This window comes from Mastomys coucha, unplaced genomic scaffold (genome assembly GCF_008632895.1).
Source record: "Mastomys coucha isolate ucsf_1 unplaced genomic scaffold, UCSF_Mcou_1 pScaffold11, whole genome shotgun sequence".
NCBI lineage: Eukaryota > Metazoa > Chordata > Mammalia > Rodentia > Muridae > Mastomys > Mastomys coucha.
Genome location: NW_022196893.1, coordinates 17,363,445 through 17,387,657, shown reverse-complemented (window position 1 = coordinate 17,387,657; position 24,213 = coordinate 17,363,445). Strand labels below are relative to the sequence as shown.

At 50.7% G+C, this 24,213-nt stretch overlaps 1 protein-coding gene across 2 annotated transcripts in view; it reads right to left on the bottom strand.

The window, feature by feature from the left end:
• Positions 1 to 2,274: 2,274 nt before the first annotated feature.
• Tbc1d22a (TBC1 domain family member 22A) overlaps positions 2,275 to 24,213 on the bottom strand; it is a 297,153-nt gene continuing 275,214 nt past the window's right edge. For both annotated transcript variants that reach the window (XM_031352182.1, XM_031352197.1), the window contains one exon: positions 2,275 to 3,960. In XM_031352182.1, coding sequence (XP_031208042.1) covers positions 3,832 to 3,960 — 129 coding nt within the window. In that variant the 3' untranslated portion in view covers positions 2,275 to 3,831. The remainder of the gene's footprint in view (positions 3,961 to 24,213) is intronic.

Genomic DNA, 24,213 nt, shown 5'->3' with positions numbered 1-24,213 from the left:
ATCCATTGTAAATGGAGCAGTTCTCTTGATTCCTTCCTCTGAGCTTGCTACTCTCACAGCAAATGCTAGGACGTTAATTCGTTTACCAGTTATAATTTCTCTCTTTTGGTAAAATCATGCCAACAGCAAATAGGGGTGGATGGGTTACTATCTTCTTTCTGACTCCTTTTTAAATTCTCTTCCTTATCACCTTAATCCAGGAAAGACTTCCAGTATTAGGCTGAGTACTTGTAGTGCTGTACTGAGTACTTCCAGTGCTGTGCTGAGTACCTCCAGTGTTGTATTGAGTTCCTCCAGTGGTGAGAGCAGGCAGCCCTCCTTGTCTCATTCCAGGCCTTATAAAGGGCTTCAGCTTTCTACTGTAAATTGTTGGGTATGGGCTTCTCACACAGGGTCTTCACTCTGCAGAGGTATAGTCCTTTATACTGTAAATAATTCCTCTATACCCAATTTGGATACTTTTTTTTTTTTTTCAAGACAGGGCTCTGTATAACCCTGGCTGTCCTGGAACTCATGATATAGACCAGGTTGGCCTTGAATTCACAGAGATCCCACCTGCCTCTGCCTCCCCATTGCTGGGATTAATGTGCATCTAGCTTGGATGTTTTTAATTATGAAAGATTATTGAATTTTTCAGCTGCCCTTCCTGCATGTAAATCACGATCACATGGCCTTTTCGTTCTGTTAATTAGGCATACCATATTTACTGGTATGCTTTAAGTTGAACCATCTTTGCACACTGGAAACAAATCTTAGCCCTCATGGACTGTACTTCCATATGTCGTGAATTCATGGATTGTTAAGGATTTTCCTGAGTCCTTTGTCTTTTCCTTGTCCCTTCTTTGACTTTTCTTCTAGTGGCCTGGCCTGTAGCTTAATTGTTTTATGAGGTCCTTGTCTGGTTTTGGTACCAAGGAAACTGAATGTTGGCCTTGTAAATGGAGTTTGGAAATGGTCCCTCTTCTCTGGGTTTTTGATGGAATATGAGGAAGACTGGTGTTAGCTCTTGAAGTTCTCAGCAGAATGCAGCAGTAAACCACCCAGTCCCACCCTTTTCTCTGATGGGAGATGTTAAGCAATCTCAATTTTTCAGTGAAATGGACTCAAAGGTTCATTTATCCACGTGCCTCCAAAACTACCTGTTAAGCATCTCCCACACCAGGAGCTTCAGAGTCTGGAAGGGCTCCAAGTCATGTGCGGCAGTTTTGTGTGTCCTGGTCCTGCTAGCTGAACGTCGTACCAGAGGGAAGGACGCCTCGGTTGACAGAGGAATGGGGCAGTGCACAGAGAGAAGAGCAGAAAGGCTCCAGGAGGGGCCTGAATTCAGGCATTCTACCCCCACAAACACTCCAGGATAGGGCAAACAGACCCCTGGCCCAGGACAACACATACCTGGAGGCCATCTGGCTGCATTTGAGACAGGGCCTTATCTTCCTGCAGCTCATCATGAGTGCTCCCACATGAGCAAGTCATCCCAGGAAACCCTCCCCTCTCCAACATAGTTGGCCTTGCCAGAGTGACTGCGTCATGGGATCACTTCAGGCATTTAGCAACAGCAAAGCTAAGTAGATAGAGTCTGTCTTGTGAATTCGGTGTTCCCAGTTACCACCCAGGGAAGGAACTTGTCTAGGAACTCTGGGCCTCAGGTACCCATCCCAGGCAGGGAAGTACTCAATTAAGGAAATGACAGCATGTGGCAGGTGCTTGACCAGGGCCTTGACTCTTACATTGGGACTGAAGGTCGGGTGACATGTCCTGGGTTCCTGGGGGTATGGTGGAGGGGCCCAGATCCCAGGGGCAACTCAGTACAAGCTTTTTACAAAGAAAACTTGGAGTTGCCTCTTGTCCAGAGCCTGACAGAAGGTCTGGAGGTGGCATTTATTTGTCTGGCTCCTGGCAGTACCAAGTCTGGACTTCAGAGGATCAGAGCAGGAAAAGTGGCATGCCCGTGCCATTGGGCAAGTACTCCTTCCTCTTCTGAGGTCCCAAGCATGACAGCAAGGTCACAGCACTGCTGTCACCAAGACTAGGCCTAGAGCACAAGGCCCAGGGTCGGGACAGGGCCTAAGTGAGTCAAGACCAAAGGGTTGGCAAGGTGGGTGGATCAGTGCATACAGGAGCTTGCCATCAAGCCTGGCACCTTGCGTTAGATCTCTGATACCCACATGATAGAAGAGAATAGGCTCCAGCAAGTTGTGCTCAGACTGCCACGTTTGGACCATGGCACCGGTGCACACCCCAACCACCACATAAATGCAATAAAAAGACCACAGGCCATAGGAAGCATCTTTATTTTGTGTTTCCAACACATCACATTCAAAGCACACATCCTGCCTGGCTCAGCTCATGGGCTCAGACACAGGACTGTCGCCAGCGTCTCGTACACCCAGTCAAGCATTTGCACACATAAAAATACATTCAGGGCTTAAGTTAACCTCATGGGTCCTTGTCATCTCATAAAAAAACACCATGGGGCAGATCTTTATGGGCCTACCCTTCTGGCTGAGGGGTGATCTGCACCATGGAAGGATCAGGAAAGATGGCGCTTCTCCACAGAGCCACAGAGGCAGCTTTCCTTATAACTGGGTGTTCCTCACCCAGGACAGGCACTGGTTTGATCCCTCTGCTGATCCAGGACATTGGATTGCCTGCACAGTACTCAGTTGATGTCTGACCCAGGATGATCTGAACAGAGGCAGGCACACATCTCCCATCTCCCCTATGTCTTCCCCACAGCCTCTAGGCTGAGCCCTAGTGCCTAGGCAGCAGTGCACTGCTCCTGAAGAAGGGGCAGGTCAGAGAGTGGGCTGCAGTGGGTAGCTGAGGACAGGAGTCTGCTCTTGGAGGCTAGGCTCTTGCCCTACAGGGGGCCTGATGGTCCTTGGGGATCCCACATCACAGAGGTCAGGCAGCCTGGGGAGCATCTGTGGGAGATACATGTGGGAAGCCAGTCTGAGGGCCCTGGAGAAGCCCAGCAACAGGGGGCAAAGGCTCCAACCCAGTGGATCTGGAGATGGGCAGTAGGGCATGAAGAGATGCCAGCCCAGCAGCCCCTAGCTAGTGCCATCCAGGTGGTGTAGGAAGAACCTCCCTACCAAGGCTGGGGCTGCAGAGCCACTAATTCCTGCCCTGTTGTGACCAAGTTTGGGCCCAAGAGACATTCTCTGGGGCCTGGACTGACAAAAACCCCTGCCTAACTAGGAGTTCTTTGACCCTTCAACCCATAAGATCAGGGAGTGGGGTTAATTAAAGACAGAAAGTAAAGTGACCATGAGAAGCCTTAGCCTGCCCTGGCCCTTCTTGTTCCACCGTCTCCCAGGATCCAACTCCTGATCAAGCCCTGTTTCAATCAAGTCAAACCTAAGCATGGTGGTCATTAAAGGCTCTGTGTGCAGAAATCCTAGCTCAGCCTAAGTCATGCTCAGCATTTTTTCTGGACTTTATTCTTTCACTTGACAGAATAGATCTGTCAGCTGAGAGCAGGCTTGAGATGGCTGCCCACCTCTGCCTAGCACCCATCCATACAGCAGGGCTCTCTGAGAGAAACTTCTTCTTGGCTGTCTGGCCTAGGGGCTGTAGGGAGGGCATTTGGCAAGGTAGGGCCAGGGTGAGGGACACTCCTGGCCACACTGAGCTTCTGAAGGTAGGATTCTCTCCTGGGCTCTCTTTGGTATCTCATCAAACTAGGCTGCCTATCCTGCCAGCCCTGGACCATGCTGGGGCCCATTCTGCTAGGTCACACAAGGAAAGGACCAGTCCAGAGGCCAGCAACTGCCCAGGTAGGGAGGGGATGCTATCCCCAGGGTGAGGCCACTGCCATGGGCCCCAGGTTCACTTCTTGTAGTGATTGGGGGCGTCTGCGAAGGCAAACTTGAGGCGATAGGCCTCAGCCAGCAGCAGGCTGACGTCCTGGTCATCCCAGCGGGCAGTAGGCAGGTTCTGGAGGAAGAGCAGCAACTCCTGGGGAGAGAGACAGACAGTTAGGGAGAGGCCAGGCTACAGGCCAGGTTCCAAACGCACATACCTGGGAGATCTCGGTCAGCAGCAGGGGGACAGCTTGGGCCAGTGTCCTCGGCTGTTGTGGCCCCTCCTACTCACTCGACCTCCAACCCCAACCAGCGAGACTCTGGCTTTTACAGAGTCTTATCTGCCACCCAGCTCAGCATCTGAGAAGCCATACAGTGGGTCTTCCTCATACTGCAGTTGGGACCCCTTTATCTAAACCCTCTGATACTTCAGGGAGACAGTATCAGTTGTCCCCATGGCCAGGAAGGCTCCATGGGCCAGGCTTAGAATTCTGAAAGCCAAAAGCCTCTCTGAAACCAGAGAATGACACACAGCTTCTTTCTAACTGCCAGAGACACATACTTCCTTGTGTATCAGGTGAGCACCTCAGGTCTCAACCACCTGCTTGTAGCACAGGGCAGAGGCAGCACAGAGGTTCCCCCAGCAAAGCCACCTCTCTTCCATAGCCTTCCCAAAGCTAAGGTAACAGTTTCTGACATTGGGGACTGGGCAACAAGACACTCTACTGAACACCAGGGAACAATCATTCATGTCACCTAGAAGTCCAAAGACCTCATTTGTAAACAAGCATGACTGGCCTACTAGCCAATGGGATGATACATGGACCACAAGGACATGTCCAGCACCAGACAGGCACACACGAACACACTAGACACTCCTGCACACAGTGGGTGGACAGCAGATACACACTGCATATACTGGGCATGTACTGAATACAATAAAGATGCATTGCATACAGTGGGCAGAAGTAGACACCCAATTCACAAAGTGGGTATACACCTGACAGGCACTGCACACAGTATGTGCACAGTATATACACACACTGAGTTCAGGCTGAGTACACACTGGATAGCTTCCCGCCACCATCACTCAGTACTGCTGGCACCAGGGAGAAGAAGCCCGGCTTTGGAATTTCCATGCTACAGCTCCTCTGCTTCACCCAGCATCCCAGGTATGCACTATGCCATGTCTCAGAGTGGGGATGTGGGGGCACCCCTACAGGCTCAGGGATGTCTGAGGGCTAAGAGGACAACAGCTGAGGCCAGTGATGGAAGGGAAAGGACTGCCATGGCCTTGGGGAGTCCCATGGTACGATGCAGGTGAGCCCCTGCCCCCATCATAGCAGTGACAGCCTGGCTTCTCCTGTCAGATGATGATGGCTCACATAAAGCAACTTTGGAGATGTCATCAAGGACTGGGAGGATCCTGGGAGACTGCAACACTATGAAGAATTAAGCAGGCATGACCTTAGAGGTCTGTGTAGTTATGACAGCTTCCCACAGAGGAATGGGTGTGAGCTAGGCCACACCCTCCAGGGAGCAGCACACTCCTTTCCAATGGTTCTGCACACTAGCTGTATAGGACTTGGGCCCTGAAGCCATCCTGCCCTGGCTCTAGACAGCTAATAAGAGACAGAGAACATTCAAAAGAGTACTGCCACTCAAAAGAGTACTGCCACTCAAAAGAGTGGGCCTGGTTCCCAATCCATGGCAGCTGCCGGACTGGCCCACCAAGCTTCCAGAACCCAACTGAAAGACCACAGATGGGACGGAGCTGCCCATTAAGGTGGAGCAGGACAGCGCGATCGGTGTGGGTAGAACCAGGAGAGGCCACAGTGGTACTCGGGACAGTAGCCCAGGCTTGGCTCTGCCCCCATCATCTTCAGCCTAGGGAGGAGGGAACCTCCAGCAGCCCAATCGCAAGAGCCACGTGTCAGGATGTTCTTTAATCGCCGTTTACTGTTGCTCCCCACCCCTATTTCCTTTGCATTTTGGATACTTTCTGTGGGCCTTTAAATTGAATTCATGGAGCAGATCTCCCTGGCAGCATGTCCTCGGGGACACATCAACATCAATCTACTGTCTTCCACCATTAGATGCAACTTACACGGATGCCAATCCAATTCTGAGCAGGTCATAAATAAATACCTTTGGTTTTATTTTTAATCCACTTCGCTTCATATTATCATGACCTCGCTACTTGCAAGGTGAGAAGCGATACCTCCCATTACGGTAACTTACCGACTCCACTGCACACTCAATTTCAGAATCTAATTTAGTCCCCCAGGTTCACTGGATGGAGGGAGAATGGAAATGCCCGGCTCTTCACGGCCTGCAATGCTAAAGAAGGAAAAATCTATCCAGGTGACCTTTAAGGCAGGCAAAGAACACAGACAAACACGGCCTTAAATACAGATTTCTTTTTTAAAAAGGCTTGTCTCCTTGCTGCAGCAGGCAGCCGTGTCTCCTATCTGAGAACATGATGCATTTATTAGAGACTGTTGTCTGTCATGAACATGGTACACGAGGCTAGTGGTACTCATGAAGTCATTGCTGGCATGGTATAGAGGCTGTGGCTGTCGGGGGACAGCTCTGTATTGCACAACTACAGGGCCTGTGTATGTCTCTCCACACAGCCAGTGTTGGAACTCTACAGGCAGCTCTTGAGACTTCTGTCTTAACTTCAGAACCAAACCAGTGCTACGACCACCCTGGTGGCTGGGAACATAAAGGGAGGTTTCTCTTCTGACCCTGGCACTGTGGAAAGCCATTGAGAGAACACAGCACAGTGTTACATGCCTGCCTTTCTCAGCTAGTCTTGTCTTTCATCGAACAAAGGAGGGCCCCTGTGGGGTCTGTGGTCAGTGAGGAACCGAGAGTGACAGAAATCCCTGCATGCCCTTTGGCTCAGTGCTTCTCAGCCAAGAGCACATATTGTGGACTGTGGTCACCTGAGGAACTCTAGAGACATACTAATGCCTATGGTGCTGTTGCAGTTGTCAATCTCTACTCAAATCGACCTGATGGTGGTGCATTCCTCGCTATCCATCCCATGCCATCTGTCTCAATGTTCTGGGTTCCCAAATGAAAGACACATACAAAGAGCCTTATATTTTAATATGTCTTAAACAGCTCAAAGGTTGGGCCATCCAAAACCTCCACATGGCTAACATCTCCCCTCCAATGTGAGTTTTACTTACTAAAATCTACATTCCATCTTGGTTGCCCTAGACCCAGCCTGGGCTGCTCTTCTCAGCTCTTACATGTTGGCTGTCTCTCTGTCCTGTACATGCTGGCTGTCTCTCTGTCCTGCACATGCTGGCTGTCTCTCTGTCCTGCACTTCTCAGGGGTGGCAGTTACTCCTTTTCCAGCATGGTGGCTCATTCTCCTCCTCCTCCCCCAGTCCCTTGTCCGAGAATCCTAAAGTCCCGCTTTTGTCTCCCTCCCCAGCCATTGGCCCCCAGCAACTTTATTTACCAATCAAAACCAACTGGGGCAGGGACCCTCAGCATCTTATGTGCAGATTCTCATAAAATTTTGGGGATTCAATTAACATAATACAAGCATTAGACCAAATCCACAACATGATGCAACCCAGGTAGACATCCTAGATGAACGGGCTTAGAGCCCCAGCAGTGCCCTATGGCCAAGGGTGACTGGGCCATAATCTGGAGACTATGGCTCCCCAACACGAGGACACTATGGATCTAGACAGTTTCTGTTTCACCAAACAACCTAGTCAGAGTGCACAGTGCCTCCCCTCAGGCATGGCACTTATGAAAGATGCTGAGTCAAGCCCCAAAGCCAGGCTGCTTCACCCTGCTCCATGTGAAGTGCTAAATGATACCCTCTTCAACACAGTCTTGCTGGCATGTCTGGGTCTTGGGGAGGTTCCAAGAGATTAGGTTCCAAAGAAACTGGCTCTGTCTGTTTCTCAATGAAAAGTTTATCTGTCCAGAGAGTCAGCATTTTGCAGTGTCTTCTGCACATAAGTCCTCCATAAAGGACAATGTGGTGACCTGTTTACATTCTTGGTCCCTCTTAGAACCCACTGCTAGGACTCTGAAAGCTGAGGCAACAGTAATGGGGGGAGGGGAATGAAGGATCTTGGCGTCAGAGGTCAATGGATTTTTTTGTCCAGGCTCTGGCCAAACCAACCTCACTGAATTCCACAGTCATGCCCCAATGCTGTTGCGGAGATCTACCTTCTCTGTTAACATCAGCAGTTCCATGTGTCTGTTGGTTCCTCAAATTTGGCCCACGGCCATTCATGGTCAATGAGTGTAGAGACCAGGCAGTATAGGGGGGCAATGCTTATAAGTGCTAGGCAAACAGGGCCAAATACCACTCCTGCTTTTGCTGCTGTGTGACTGAGGGCAAATCTCATACCTCTATTGCTTCTATTTCTCATCTATACAATGGAGACAGTGCTGAGACCTCTCCTGTTGGTTGCTGAGTGTGTGCACACTGTCCCAGAATGCTTGCAGTAAAAGGTTCAGTGGCAGAGCCTGCCCTGCCACTGATTAATAGTGCAAACGTCACTAGTGAGGTGGTCCGTACCCCAAGCACAACAGGAGCTTCTCAGCAGTACAGCTTGGAAGAAGAAATCTGCTGCTGAACAAATTCCCTCTCTATGGGAGAGGATAAGTCATTTAGCAGGTAGGCTGGGGGGCAGGGGAGCAGGAAGACAAACATATAGACAGACAGACAGATGGCATCTGTATGCTCATGTGTGTGGAGGCCAGAAGACAATCTTGAGTGTTGCTCTCAGGAGCTGTCCTCCTCAGTGAGACCTGGGGTTCACCATAGGATTAGGGGTAGGCTGGCCAGCCAGCAAGCCTTAGGGACACATCTGTGCCTGCCTCCCCAGTATTGGAACTACAAGCTTACACCACTGTACTTAGTTTTTTTCACACGGGTGGTAGGGGTCCAACTTGGGTCCTCACCAGCACTTTAACAAGTGAGTCACCTCCTTAATCAGCAGTCAGGTTTAAGGAAACAGTTAAATCTGTGCGGCTTAACACTCAAAGATGGAGGGTAGCAGCACCTTGCTTTCCTGCTAGGGTGCCACAGGTGGCAGGGATGAGGCAGGTCCCATGGGAAGAATTGCCATCAGGGGCCAGCGATGCTGCTGTGGGGAGGAGTCCACTGCCCCAGGGAGCCACAGAGCCGGCACACCTGCCAGTGTCCGGATCACACCTGGTGCTCCCGAGGCCACTGAGAGGCAGAAGGCGGTGTCCTTCAGCCTCATTAAACCTGCCCTTCAAATTCCAACCCAGATGCAAAACCAACTGTATTTAATAAAATCATCTGTAAAGGGCTGACGGGGCTGTGGGGCAGGAACTGCTAAGTGAATAAAATGGGAAAAGCTCCCTCACACCACTCCCACCCACCCCTGTCCTGGGAAAAGCCTAGCAGACCTTCAGGGCAGATGCACTTGGGCTGCAGAAGGTCAGTGCTCTGTCAAGTGTTCTTGTACAAGACCAACCTTGGCCTGGTGGCAGTTCATCTGACTCTTCTGTGTGGATGATATACCTGAGTTGGCTGAAGAGGGCCACTGCCTGTCTGTACACCAAGCCCCAAGACACAAGGTTTCTTATATAAAAGTCAAAATGTGCACAGCCCTGAAAGGTACCATCGGTACCTGCCGCTCATGGCATGACCAGGACCACTGGATTCTAGTCCAGGTACATTGGGACAAACTGGAGAGGGAAAGAGGAGAGAAGAGATGCAGGGTACACCCAGGATCCTGCCTCAAGACTGAGGTGAAGAGAAGAAGGGAGAGGACGCCCAGTGACCAGGCGGGGTTAGGATGTAGGGCCCACCACTGCATCTTCCAGCGGATGTTCCACACATGAGGGTGTAGGAGAAAGGCAGCAGCTCAGGACCCCACAGCTATAAAAACCCTGTAAGAGCAAAGAGCTGGAACAGTGGGGCAGAGCTGTGTGGCCAGCCACACTGCTACAGAGTAGCTGCCAGGGTCATGACGAGCCAGGTGTCACGCGAACTCCTGGGCCTCCATGTTCTGGGACAGTGTTCTATCTGCAGCGGTGGGGTGGTGTACTGTGAGTATGGCTGCAAGCTGCCTTTCTGTGTGGCCACATGGATTCACAGGCATGCGTGATTGGACCTGATGGGACTGGTGGAGATGAGGAATAAGGTAGGCTCTTAAGAAAACAAAACCCCAAACCACCTGCCTGCACTTTCTCACCTTTTCGAAATTACATGTGTTAGCAAATACTAAATAAATAGAAGGCCCACTTTGAGTCAAGGGGTGACCTGATTGCTAGAGTGACCTTGTCTGGTCTAGACTGGACCCTTCTTTTCAGGTCCTCTGACAGTGTCCCTGCCTACAGAGGCTCTCTATTTATAGGGACAGGAAGGAAGCCTGGGCAGTGTGGGATATCACACTGTCCTCCAACAAACAGAACGGGAAGGACAAATTATTCATCCATTGGGAACTTAGTCAGACTAAGGACTGTGCCTTACCCTGGGCCAGCCCTGCAGTGATGGAGAGTCAGGAAACAAATAGAGATGGTGTTTAAAGAAGCCAATAGATATAACTGAGCCGTATGCCTGCCTGGCTGCTGTGGGCCACAGGACATCTGAAATGGGACCCTAGCTAATATGTACTGCTGTCAGAACCTGAATAATTTTGGATGGTGGGTATAGACAAAAGAAGACAAAGATTCTCTTCAGTAATTCTATATGGCATGCAGGTTAAAATGATAGCATTTTGGCTTTGCTGAACTAAATAAACTTCATTACATTAAAATTTTAGTTAGTATCATAAGACAGGTTTCATTGTGGCATTTTCAGACATACAGATGACTGACTGTCACTCACTCTTGCCCTCCACCCAGCTTCTGTTTCCACATCGTGTGCAGATAGTTAGACCCAGGGTAAGGGCACAGACGGAACCCTGGCTACCAGCCTGCATTGCTCAGGGCTCTCCAGAGGAGCAGAACTTATAGAATATATATGTACACGGGATTTGGCAGGCTCTAACACCAGGGAAGGAATAGACTTGCCAGGGAGAGCAAGCAGGCAGAATGCAAGCTTCCTTCTTACTCGTCCTTTATATAGGCTGCCAGCAGGTGTGACCAGATTAAAGGTGGATCTTCCCTCCTCAAAAGACATTAAAAGTGGGTCTTCTCACTTCAGATGATTTAATTAAGAAAAATATTCCCTCACAGGAAAACCCAGCTGCTTGGGTTTTAGTTAATTCCAGATGTAGTCAGGTTGACAGCCCAGAATGACCACCACACACCTTCTCTTGATCCTCCTTCCCCTTTCCATTCCCTAAATGGCACCGTGGCACCAGATGTGTTAGTACATGTTTATAGCTCTAGCAGTTGAGGGCTGAGGTGGAAGCAATCCAAGATAAAGTATAGCCTGGGCCATATACAGAATCCCTAGGTGGAAGAACAAAGATAAGTACGTGGATGGACAAATATCCTAGGTGGCTCTGCCCCGAGTCATGCTGCCTCCTGGTACCCGGGGCCCTGTGTGCAGAAAGACCACGGGCGTGGAGGCCAAGCTCATCAGCAGCTCCTGCACTGCAGAGAACACAGGTCTGCTTAAAGCTACTCAAGCCTGAGCTTTACAAATTGCCGACACGCAAAGATGAATAAATTAATCGGGACAGGGCTAAGAGGGCCTGCTTGTCTTTTCTCATGGCTTTCTTCCCTAACTGGGAAAGATGAAGGAGGGGATCTCTGTCCTGACACACAAGGCAGAGCGTGGGGTTAACTGGTTTAACCCACCTCCCATCCTGCTCGGCTCAGCTGTGTTGGCCAGAAACCCCAAGAGCTGGAGGTGCTGCAAGGAGCCCCCTGCCCTCCTCCTGGAAAGAAGGCCAGGTGCCATCTGGGCCACTGTTGGAGACATACAGGACAGAGCATAGAATTTCTTGGGTTCTTGAATCCTTTCTCCCAACTTGCCAGTCTTTTAAGATGAGGAAACTGAGGCACAGAGAGGCTGGAAGATAGTTGGGGGTGGGAAGGAGAGGGACTGTGTGGAAGGTACTCTACACACCTATTAAAGTGGTACAGCATGTCCTTATCTGCTCAGGAGGCAGCAGGGGAACAGAGGCCTATACACTGTCGCTTTGAGGGCCACCCAGATACACAAGTGAGAATAAAGGGCCCCTCCAAGCAGGAGAGAGGTGACCTAGAACCAGTCTTGCAGAGGAAAGGGACCAACTCTTTCCTTGTCACCTTCACAATGACCATGGGTCATACTCCCTTCCTCAGAGCACAGTGGAGGACAACCAGGACACACCTGAAGCACAGTACGCAGGTTTTGCTAAGGGGCTGCCTGTTCTATGTCCTCATTACTAGAGCCCTGGCTATGTGTGAACCTTCACACAATCCCTTTATGGAGCAGGACATGGAATCTGGGATCGAAGATAACATGGGACAAAGGCCAGGATGGACGCCTGCCTGCACCTGGGTCTGGGACGTGGACTTCCATGGCCTCTGCTGCCCTGAGGCCGAGCTGTGCCCCAGTAGCTGTCTCTGGCTCACAACTCCCCACTCTGGGAGCAGCCTCTAAAGTTTCTGCAAACCTTGAGCTTGGGAAGCCACAGGTCCCAGCTCCGCTCAAGGCCGGACCTCGAGCAGAAGACAGGGGCAGGACATTTGCACTCCTCTGCACTGCATTGCTGGAGTTGTGCCACAGTCAAGATGAAACATCTTGTGTTCAGCACATGTGTAAAATGGAAGTGTGTTTGTGTGTGTGTGTGTGTATGTGTGTGTGGGGGTGGTATTAGTGACACTCTGAAACAAACTGGCAAAAGACAGGAAGAGAAGGTTTACAGAAACAGGAGGCCAGTGAAGAGGTGCACTCCAAACCAGACTGAAGATGACTGCCACCAGGAAACCTGGCTCAAACCCACAAGGTGTGAGCCCACTCAGCTGGCGAGAACAGTTGTCAAAAACAGACCCTGAGCTAGGGAGATAGCTCAGTAGTCAGGTGTGTATTGCCCAAGCATGGGAACCTGAGTTGGATCCCTGGCACCCACATTCAAAGCAACAAGAACATAGGACATGGTGGTGTGTGCATGAAATCCCAGTGCTGGCGAAGCAAGATTCCTGGAACTTCTGGCCAGCCAGCCTCCCCTGGCAAGCTCCATGCCCATGAGGCACCCAAGGTTGATGTGCACATTAAACACAAGAGCACATACCCCAGACCTGGGGAGAACTGGAGAGAGGGCACCTGAGTGCTGGCTGAGAGCAGGGAACCCGAGAGAACTCTGCTGGTGTGACCGAGGTCCAGGCCTGTGTGCATGTGTGCACACAAATCACCTCCGGTATTTCTCTTACTGTTGTGAACAACTGAGACAAACAATTCAATAAAGGGAGGATTTATTTTACTCGTGGCTTCAGAGGGTTTGGCACAGCAGAGCAAGGCAGTCCTGCTTTGATAGAGGGAAGCAGAGCGGGGGCTATGTTCACTGCATTTCTCCTTTTCCCCATCAGTCCGTGGGATGCTGCGGCCCATAGCCAGAGCGGGTCTCCCTTCAGTTAAGTATTTTTGAAAACACCCTCACAGTGCCACTCAGAGCTACACCTCACCAATCTCCTAGGTGATTCTAAGCCCAGTCGTGTTGGCAGTGAGGGCTGCCCATTGCCCTGGTGAAGGTGGTAGTCTTAATGATGCACTTCCAGCTGACTCACCCTAGGCTCAACCCCTGACTAGCAATCAATAGCTGAATAAACCTGTCTGCTTGCCAAATCAAGGTGCTATTCTCTCAACCATGCCTGCCGTTTTCCCATAGTTAAATTTCTTTAGCAATAAAATGTCAGAGAAAAAGATCACCCCTGCTAGTGTACAAAAAGCCTTGGCAGAGCCATACAATGGGGTGTTTATTTAGCAGTTTAAAAATATGTTCTCAAGAGGCATGACGATACCCCGGTGTGTGACAGCAAGTGAGGGGATGTGGAGGCTATGCAGGCACTCATGGCCAACAGAGGCAGAGCAGCAGGAAATGGTCCCTCTCTTGAAGAAGTGAGGCTTCGGGTGGGAAGAGCTACCCTGTGGCTCTCTTTAAAATGCCTTTCTCTAAGGGTTGTATTTCTGAAGTGGAGAGTATTCAAACCATGGTTCCATTTTCAAAGGCAAGCCAAGCATTTCCTCCTCCTCCGTAGCTGGCCTGGCAGTGATTCCTTACCAGCAGGACTAGGCTAACTCTCCACTGCACAGTGGAGGGACTCACACCACACCCCGTGTTTGGAGGGAGGGCTGCCTTCCCACTTCTCAACATTCTGCCAGCCACAAGGTTTCCTGAACTGATAATCTATCCAGAGAGTAGTGTGGAGCCAAAACTCCATGTCCATCTACACACACAGAGCATGAGGCTGACCAGAGGTAGTCAGAGGACACTGAGGAGAGGGGGTGAGGTATTCAGAGGACACTGAGGAGAGGGGGTGAGGTAGTCAGAGGACGCTGAGGAGGTGAGGTGGGTAGTCAGGGACTGTTCTGCCTAGGAACGTTTTTTCCCCCCACTGGATTTGCCCATGGGGAGACCAGCCTTCTGAAGCTTAATTCTAGAAGCTCAATGGTGTCAGGTGTGGGATACAGATCGACTCTGAAGAGTCTGGTATATGCAAATGTTACATCTGCGACCTGAGTGCTTTCCACCCTGGGGACCAGGCACCTGCCTAGGGCAGGAGCTTCTCCCAGGGACCTGCAGCTCAGGATTGCAGGTGACATCAGCTGAAGGCTGCAGCCCCATAGTTGTCTATACCTACTAACAGGGCAAAGCTGCAATTCTACAAGGATGGGAGGCCCTGGCTTCTAAATTGTATGCTACAGTCATGACTGCTAAGGCACCCTCCTGGCTCAGAGCTTGACCACAGGGAGGGCCTCCTGGGTGCTTATTACCATCTGGTGAACTCAGAAGCCAAAAGCCTCAGTCAAAGCTGTCTGGGACTTCCTGCATGCCCTCAGCTCAGGAGTATGCAGAACAGGCCTTGACTAGGGTACAGGAGCCATGACTGTTTTGCTAAGTCAGGATGGAAGGGCCGAAGCCCCATACTCAATAAGCCCTGTCTCTTAAGCATTGCAAAAAACAGGAAGGGCTGCAGAGGTTCTGTCTCTGGCTTCACAGGGTCACTCAGTGGCTACCATCCAGTCTAAGAGGCAGTGGCAGGTGAGGAACCATAGCTGGGCAGACTGTGCTGGGCCCACACAAATGCCTCGGTAGACAACCTGTTGGTCTAAATCCATCCTACAAAGGATCTCTGACTCCCAACAAAGTCAGTGTTGGGACTGACTCAGTGCCTAAGGACAGACCGCAGCAAACTGTGAGGGTCCCTCCGGTGTCCTGGGTCCTAGCTGGCCTTACATCTGCAGAAGGGGCCGCAGGGCCTCACGATCCCCCTATTTGTCCCACAGGACCTGTTCACAGTGGAGTCTGGCCCTGAAGTCCTTTCTTGCTTCACTCTTAACCTGTCTTGTGAGTTCAATCTCTAGCCTTGGCAGCTGACTTCTTTGACAATACACTTACTTATTAGTTTGAGAATCTTGTCAAGTTTGGTCCAGATCAGGACTAAAAATAGGAAAGTGACAGCCAGCTGGGACCAAGCTACTGACTGACCATCTCTCCAGCTGACATCCTACTCATAGTGGAAAGAAGAGACGCCTCAACAGGGCCATCCTCTGAAGAGCCTACAACAGCAATGGGGATATGGACTGTCCTTGTAATTCATTTCATTTTTTTTCCAGAGAGAAAAAAACAGCATTTGGTGCTGAAACAGGGGCTGGCAAAAGGCTCCAGCTAAGCTGGCTCCCCTTTCATCTCCCAGCATGGCTGAGAGACTTCTGATCAACATACAGAGAGAGCGCACATCCAAGCACTGCGATTAGAGTCTGTTTCATCCCCAAGCAGACTTCTTGCTTTGTGGCACCTAAGGCCAGGATATGGGGCCATGTGGTCCTGAGGCATCACTGGAAAGGTGGTGGAGTGTAAGGCAGGATGTGATCACAGGGAAGGAGCCCACACCTCCACTCTTATCTACAAGGCAGCAGACTCACTGCCCTCACACCGGGATCCCTAGAGAGAGGGCCTGTGGAGAGGGCCTCTGTGAGGCCTCTGCCAGCTTCTAATCTCAGAGCTTTCACTAGGAGACAGATGTAGGGTGGACAGGAGGGACCATGGCATGGTAGCTGTGGGCCTGGCATCCTGAGCCTTTCTCAAAGCAGCTGTCAACTCCACAGTCTGATTCCAGACCCACGGGTAGTGGCAGCACCCAGCTACAGGCAAGCTGCCTGGGAGGCACAGAAGGGACATCTCTCAGCCTCCTAAAAGCTCCAGGCAGCCAGTCCTGACTCAGTTGGTCTGCACACAGAGAGCTTCAGGCAGTGCATGGGCTTGACCTGGTCATCTGGTCCTATCATCACACCCATAGGACATCTCTGGTAGTAGAGCAAAATTTAGGAGGGCACTGGATATTCTGCTGTCTTCAGTAGCAGGGTGTGGGAGGCACAGTGAGAACACAGTCCTGGGCTTAAGCAGGCCTAGACTTGACCAGCCCATGCAAGCTACATGGTCACAATTCTTCCCATTTATCTCTGGATTTGTCTATTCATCCTCCAGCAGCAGACCTCAAGTGCTGCCTTCCACCTTTCCATCGGGCCCAGCTTACCCTTGCAGCTCTACTTTGGAAAGGATAGAGAAAACTCAGTCTGGCCATGAGAGGCCCTTTGATCTCACAGTGCCTGCAGTGCCAGCTGCTGAGTCCTCCCCATCACTGCCCAGTATGCAACTGCTATCCAGCAAGCAGGAAAGTCAGAGCTGCAGCCAGCACAGCCCTGTCCCTGTATCACAGGGCTATGAAGAAGCTGCATCCCACAGAGATCCAACCCCTAGCAGCCTGCCAAGGAGCAGGACAGAGTTGCTGGGTCGTGGCACCTGGGCTCTGTGTGACATGTGCTATGACACCTACACTCAGGGCAGGGTCTCTCATTCCCCTTGTAAGTCCCCAAGATTCAGCCTTCTATTCCTTGCTCACCAAGGATCCTCCTTAACCCCAGGGCAAGATGGGACCTTCTTGGTAAGGGATCTGTGACCCACTTAAGTCTGAAACACCTTCGGGGAAATGACATCTCACAATGTCCCCAATCACAAGGTTAAGGCCGGGCCTAGCAATCACAACCCAGAAAGCTAGCACAACTCAGCGCCCATCAAAACTCAGCAGCCAACACAGCCCAGTGCTCCTCAGTCACCCAAGACTGCAGCCAAGTAATGGAGTTCCTGACCTTCAGGGTGGGTCAGAGAGAGCTGGACTTCAAGGTCCCCTCCCAGCAGTGGACCAGCACTGAAGGATGCATGTCAAGGTGCAGATTACTGACTGTCACAGAGCTGAGTCCACAGGTTCACTAGGAAGATCGCATTTTCCTTGTAATATACTTTGAAAAAGTTCTTCAGTTTCTGGAGTTGTCCAACTCTGAGTTCTCACATTGATTTTCTGCTGTTGGGGAAGTCAGGTGGAAAGACACACGGGGGGTGGGGGGAGGTCTGGAAAGGTCAGTTTCCACGCTAGTGCATCCAGGGAGCCATGACCTGTCTCGGTTGAGAATGTGGGGAGCAGACATACTGACCAGAGCATGAGAGGGCACTGGGTATCAGAAATCCCCTCAGAGTGATCAATGTTGTATTGAGAATGGCAGTCCGGCCCCAACAGCCTGGCTTGCTGTGTACATGTGGAAGGCAAGAGAGTGGTGCAGGTTCCTCCTCTTCTCAGATGAACTAGAATCTGTAGTTCTCAGGCTGGGTTAAGGAAACAGGCCCTGGAATGGATACGGGTCCAGACAGGGCAGGACGCTCTGCAATACTTTTACAGAATGACAAGTTATTCTGAATCGGTGTAGCCTGAGCCTTGGATCTCTCTGCATACAGTGGGAGAAAGGGTTACAGCTGTCTTGTACTTATTTGGGCATATGACCATCACTGTTGGTCACATCTGTGGACTGCCCACTGAAGGAGAGAGATGTGGGTGGAACAGGGCTGGTCTCCTCCCACCTGGCCCCAAGAGAAGTTTACACATGGGAGCTCTGTGGGTTCAGAGGAGCCAAGGTTTGCATGTAAGGGTCCAAAAGAAGAGCAGGCATCAGGTAAGAGGCCTCACAGAGGCCTGGAGGTCAGCACTGCTGCCCACTCATCGAGAGGTCAATCTGGGCTGGCCTATGAGTGTGTACAGCAAATGAATGGTACTGCAGGAGAGCCAGTGAAGAAGCACACATAGGTTTGGAGGAAAGGCAAGCAGGTACAGGAGGGCTGAGCAAGGGATCACAGTGTAGGGCATCAGCGTACTTGGTGAACCGGACTGCGCCAGCAAAGGTGCTGGGGCAGTTAAGTATTTTGGATGGAAGGGGCAATCCTAGCATAGGCTGGCACGCAGGCAGTCATGACCCGAAACCTTTCACTCTCTAACAATCTGAAAAGAGGAACTTGTAAGTGGGGCATGGACACAGACTTTGGACAGCTCGGAGTGTTCCAGTCACTTAGTGTCACTAGATGAGTACTTAAGATTTCCCAGTGCTGGCAGCAGAGTCTGACCACCTGCTTGCATGACATCCACTCAATGGGGCATTGACAGTGCTCCGGAGCCCCAGTGTTGTTGGTCTCAGGGGCACACATAGCCCATAAGTTGTGAGGGCCTTTTCTTAGCCTTTTCTTACTCTAAGAATTGGCTTAGAGAAAGTACAGGTGGAGAAAATGACACAGAGAGGCTGAGCCACGCCCAAGGCTCTGACTGCCCTTCAGGGTACAGACAGTTCTCCATGTCCTGATGGAGGGCCCTGGGGTTTCTTTCTTTGAGGTACCTTCTGGTCTCACCTGAGTCTGGAGACTGCAGTAGAGGAGTATGTCACACACTCTAACTTGGAGACAGCACCACAAGTGGTCACAGGCAAGTCATACTAGTGGGATACTTTCAGGAAGTCATTAAACCCTCAAAGGACCAAATTCTGCAGAGCCCACAGATCCTCTTAGGTGCCCTAGCTCCAGTATTGCTCCTTTTCACATAACTTTCCTTTTTCTTTTTTCCAAAGATTTATCTATTATTATACGTAAGTACACTGTAGCTGTCTTCAGACACACCAGAAGAGGGCATCAGATCTTATTACAGATGGTTGTGAGCTATCATGTGGTTACTGGGATTTGAACTCAGGACCTTTGGAAGAGAAGTCAGTGCTCTTAACCACTGAGCCATCTCTCCAGCCCAGAACTTTCCTTCTTGAGCCTCCACAATGGACATCTGCAGCATATACCAGCCTCATTCAGCCACTTCCTCTCCCAGCCCACCTGCAGAACACAGGTCACCTCAGAGCTTTCACCTGAGCACAAGCAGCCATGCCATGAGGATGCTACCCCACTGTGGGCTCTGAGTGCTACCCACTATGTATGCATGTGCAGGGCTACTCACTTATGCAAAATGAACAATGCAGCCAACTCTAGGGATAAATACTGGGCAATGTTTTACTAAATATCTAATTAAATTTCTATTTTTAGAATTTTGGGGAAATCATGTGAGGGAGATAAATGGAAGCCACATGCCATCCAGAAGCTGTGTATGCCACACAGGTTCTGTGCTAATGAGGCCTGGGGCACAAGCATACCCCCACAAGCTCTGATACTGTGCCACTGTAGAGACCAACTTTGTCCTTAGCAGATCATGGATAAGTCACTTGGCATGCCTGTCATCACTGGTCCTGCATGCATCCCTCAGGAGAGGGACCCTCTAGTGTCACATGACCCAAGCCTAGGGGTCACAGAAGTAGTAGACACTGATCACGAGTTGGAAGGGTCAAGTTTGACTTGCACTCTTCTGTACTGAGCCTGGCAGAGAGAGCCAGCCTGGGAGGGTGGGCCTGGATAAGGTACTGGTTGGAAGGGAAGAGGCACCATGGGAAAGGCACTGGGAGAAATCTGTTCCTTACCCTCCCCCACTTCCTCTGGGTGGTACTAAGTCCACCGAAGCCAGATTGTGGCACTAACCAGGGGAAGCTGGGACTCACTCCTTGTCTAGGGTCTCATGCAGGATCGACAAACTGCTTAGAGACATTTTTAGAAAAAGATTTCTGTTAAGTCCAACTGTTCTTTTTCTCTCGTGCCATATGCTGTCCCTTTCTGCCCGTATTTGTTTCAAATCTTTTTTCAAGTGTTTGCAAAGAGATGTGTGGACTGGAAGTAGCCCCCTCCTGGCAGGGTCTTCAGTAGATCATGGCCCTGTGGTGGGAATCTCACCTTGGGGGCCCCTCAAGGAAACCCCACTTGTTGCCTGACAGGACAGAGAGGGTCTCTCCCTGTTGTGCTGGGTTAAGTGCTTCCCACCTTTCATGGGGGGGGGGGGGCTCCCTTAGGATGGCAGTCCTTCAGCAACCTTGCTCTGGCATGGCCCTGAATGCTGGCTACAGCATCAGCCTAGTGGGGAGCTTCCCTGACTCTCTAACACATCAGAGGAGGGTCCAGACTCATAATGCCCCTCATGGACTTGTTCCCCTACCCCAGCAGTGGGCTCAGCCGTCTGTCCTGGTTCCCAAGCTTTGAGCCAAGTACTCATCAGTGAGGGCCAGCCAGCACTCTGATCCTCTTCTCTTCCTGGCTGTGCTGAGAGATTTGGAGCCAGAAGCCACATTTGGGCTGCAATGTAACTGTCCCATTGTTTCCTCAAGAAGTAGCACAGCCTAGCTGGTGCTACAGGGGGACAAGATGATGGCACTGGATGGCGGTCCCTACAGGAGAGAGTCCTCAGCCAGAGTTTCAGCTGCTACTCTGCAGTCTCCAGATGCCCACAATAGCAAGCACTGGTCAAGGGTACCAGCATGAAAGACTACCACTTTACTAGACCTTCCTTCAGACCTGAGGATACACACTGGTCAGTGGAGCCACCATGAAGGTCCACTCCCTTTCCAGCTTTTCCTTAAGACTCAAGGACACAAAACAGTGTCATCTGAAGGGAACAGTGCCCCGGTCCACCAGCATTTCCTTCAGTGTACACCCACCAAGGTTGGCAACAGTGATGGGCATGAGCACCACTTGGATACATGGGGCCTGATGGATAGAAACTGGGTGTCAGACAGAGTGTAACAGACAGGAAGGCGGAACACATGTGCCGCTGCTTTGTAACCTCTCTTTCTAAGGAGGCACTAGTTAATAAAAAAATCAAAGTGGACCAAAGACAGAAAGAAGAGCTGAAAGTCTGAGTCACTACTGGGAAGCAGGGAGTGCATGTAAATCCGGACTGCGCAAGGGCTGTCTGAGACGGACTCCACTGGCTCAGAAAATGACAGCAACTATGACAAACGGGTAGCATTAAATTAACCTAATTCTGCACTGCAAAGAAGACAGTCAACGGTATAGAAAGGTACCATAGAGCAGGAGGAAGCCCTGCAGACCATCAGCCAACAGAGGATTAATACTCAACACGGAACTTCACTAGGGAAAATAATCTGATCAGTAACTGGGTGACTGAACAGAACACGCTTCAGATGAAGACCTGGCCATGGTCAATAAAGCTGGAGCTGCATCTTAATGTAGAGTACTTACTGAGCATGCTCAAGGCCTCAGATTGATCTTCGGAGCTTCTAACTCCCCAAAGAAAATTATGAAAAAAAGCTCCTCTTTAGCCACTAGGCAAATGCAAATCAACCACATTGAGATTATATCTCATCCCAATCAGAAGAGCTTCTCATCACAAAACAAACAACAGATGCTGGCAAGGACTGGGGAAGCAGTAGCAGCAGCAGCACCCACATACACTGCTGCCAGGATGGAGTTAGTACAGCTGCTATGGGAACCAGGACGGAGGTCCTTCAAGAAACTGAAGAGGGACCTACAGTGTGACTCAGCTACACTACCCCTGGGCACACTGAGAGTAAGCCATGACCACTTCCCACAGCAATACACAATAACCACATAGAAGAACCAGCCTAGGGTCCTATAGACAGATGAATGGATAAAGAAAATGTGCTGTGTGCACACACAGCGGCGTTCTACCTGGCCCTGCAGAAAGAAGTTACGTTATCTGCAGGAAGACAGATGGAGCTGGAGATCATCATGTTAAGTGAAGTAAACCAGACTCAGCCAGGCAAATGGATTATCCCTTCTATTGCTGTGGTATAAATACCTAGCAAAAGCAGTCTGAGGAAGGAAGAGTTTGTCATGGTCTATAATCCAGGCATGGCAGCTAGACCTCCAGACAGCTGGTCACATTGTATCCACACTGAGAGGCGGAGGGTGAGGAATGTGGGCCCTCAGCTCACCTCCTGTTTATACAACCTAGAACCCCAGCCTAGAAGATGAGACTCCCCACCTCAATTAACCTAACCAAGAAAATCCCTCACAGGTATACGCAGAGGCTAACTAACCGGATAGAGCTGCGCTGTCACAGCTTGTCCTGGAGGACTGTCTCCTACAGACCTCTGGATCCTCTTAGGATAACACGGTGTCAAGCATCCTGCTTTCTTTCCCATCTGGATCTAAGAAAGGAGCGGAACAGTAAGCCGGAGATATTGGGGTTGAACGGGAGAAGGGGAGGGGCAAGTGTAAAGAAAGTAACAAAGAGATGAAGACAAAGTATTTTATATGCATTTATGCAAATGTCAAAATGAAACCCCTCCCCACTTCATCCAGCTAGCATCCACTAATGGAAAACAACAAAAATTCTAGTAGGTGGTCAGGAGTACAGACATGAAGTCATTTCCTAGCAAGAGAAGTATAGACATGAAGTTTCCTACTTCCTATCTTTTTGGTGTACTATTTGCTGACTTTTTACGTTTCTGATTTGGTTCTGAATTTTATCCCTAAGCTGAACTGACATGGACCCACACCCCTGTGTTTATGGTTCATTCTTTCTTACTGAGATGTCTTCCAAATCCTGTAGCTTTCAGGGCCATGCCCACGCCCTTACACCCACTTAATAATCATGTAAGCACACCTTCCACAAGGAGGGGTGCGAGGGGAGGAGCTATTCAGGAAGAGTATGAGCATGTGGACCCTATGTGCCTCCCTGCCCGTGTGGCCTGTGAGCAGGCAGCCTGGCCTATCTAAGAGGCAAAAAGGCAAGCGAGGTCAGTGAACCTTCCCACATCCACCTCTGTGAGGCCAGCCAGAGCCTTGTGACCATAGTTGCTAGGTAGAACTAATGAAGAGACTTTAAGAAAACTCTGTGAGCTTCATTCTGCAGATGGGAAGGGCTGGCCCACAGCCTCTTGGGCCAGGCAGACACAGCTGTTATCTTTCATTCGTCCCCACCAGGTCTCTTAATCTCCAGCCAGGGTGTCCAGCACCTCCGCCTTCCTGTAATAGTTCAGAGATAATCAAATCGGATTACCTCTCAGACAGGAATTGATTTTGGCTGGGCAGTGGAGCAGGCAGCCAGATGTTTCTTCTGATACATGGTCTGTGACTCAGTGGCCAATTCTAGATTTGGCCAGAGGAGGGCTATGCATGCTGGGAAGCAGGGGGTCTTCTCAGAGAAGCAGGGACTTGGGCCAAGACTGGTATCTTCCTGTAGACACTGTTCTGACACTGTGTCGCTAGCTGCAGATGGGGCTCTGGCCTCAGCACTGTGGGGTCTGCCATCTGCAATGAAGCCCACAGCCTTAAGGAGATCATACCTCCTTTTCCTCATTCAGAAAACACTGTGGGCCATCAGCCTGTGGGTGACTCGGCTTGACCATACCTGGGCTGCATTGGAGCAGGGTTGGGGAAACGGGGAACAGGGCAGGTGGGAAAGTGGCCCTGCTGATGATCTGAGCTGCATATAAGCTGGACAGGAAAGGAGGAGACAGACAAACAAACAGGGCTCACAGTCGCAGGAGGTTCATGAGTATCTGGTGAAGAGGAGATACACTGAGGCAAAGCCAGTGGGGTCAGGGAAGTACGAAGGGTGGTGACAGTCCAGCCTGTGTCCAGGAGAGCTTGGGCGATAATAGAAAGCCAGTCTAGACTGGAACATGGGATACGGGTGCCTGGCAGGTGAGTGACGTGGTCATCCAGAACCTAGGGAGACTCAGGTGTCCATTCTGACCTCCACCTCAGCATCAGCCTGCTCGAACCATGTCATAAACCTCAAGACTTCCCTGATCTTCCCAGCTCTCATGGACACCATGATCTCATGGGCAGGCTGTAGCTCTTTGTTGGAGGCCCCCAGGCAAGCACCTGACCCACCACTCACTCCCACAACCTCAGTGCCACCTACCTCCCAGGCTCCAGATAATGCTGAGGCTAAGAAGCAGGGAGAGGCCAGAGCCTCTGGCAGTGGGGCTGGCAGACTCTCAGAGGTTTGGCAGAAACAGCTCCATGTCTCAGCATATGCTAGAGAGTCCTTCCTTCCCTAATGGAACTGAGTTTGCTCACCCAGCATAGCCTCTGAGCTCAGAGGACTGGGAAGGCTG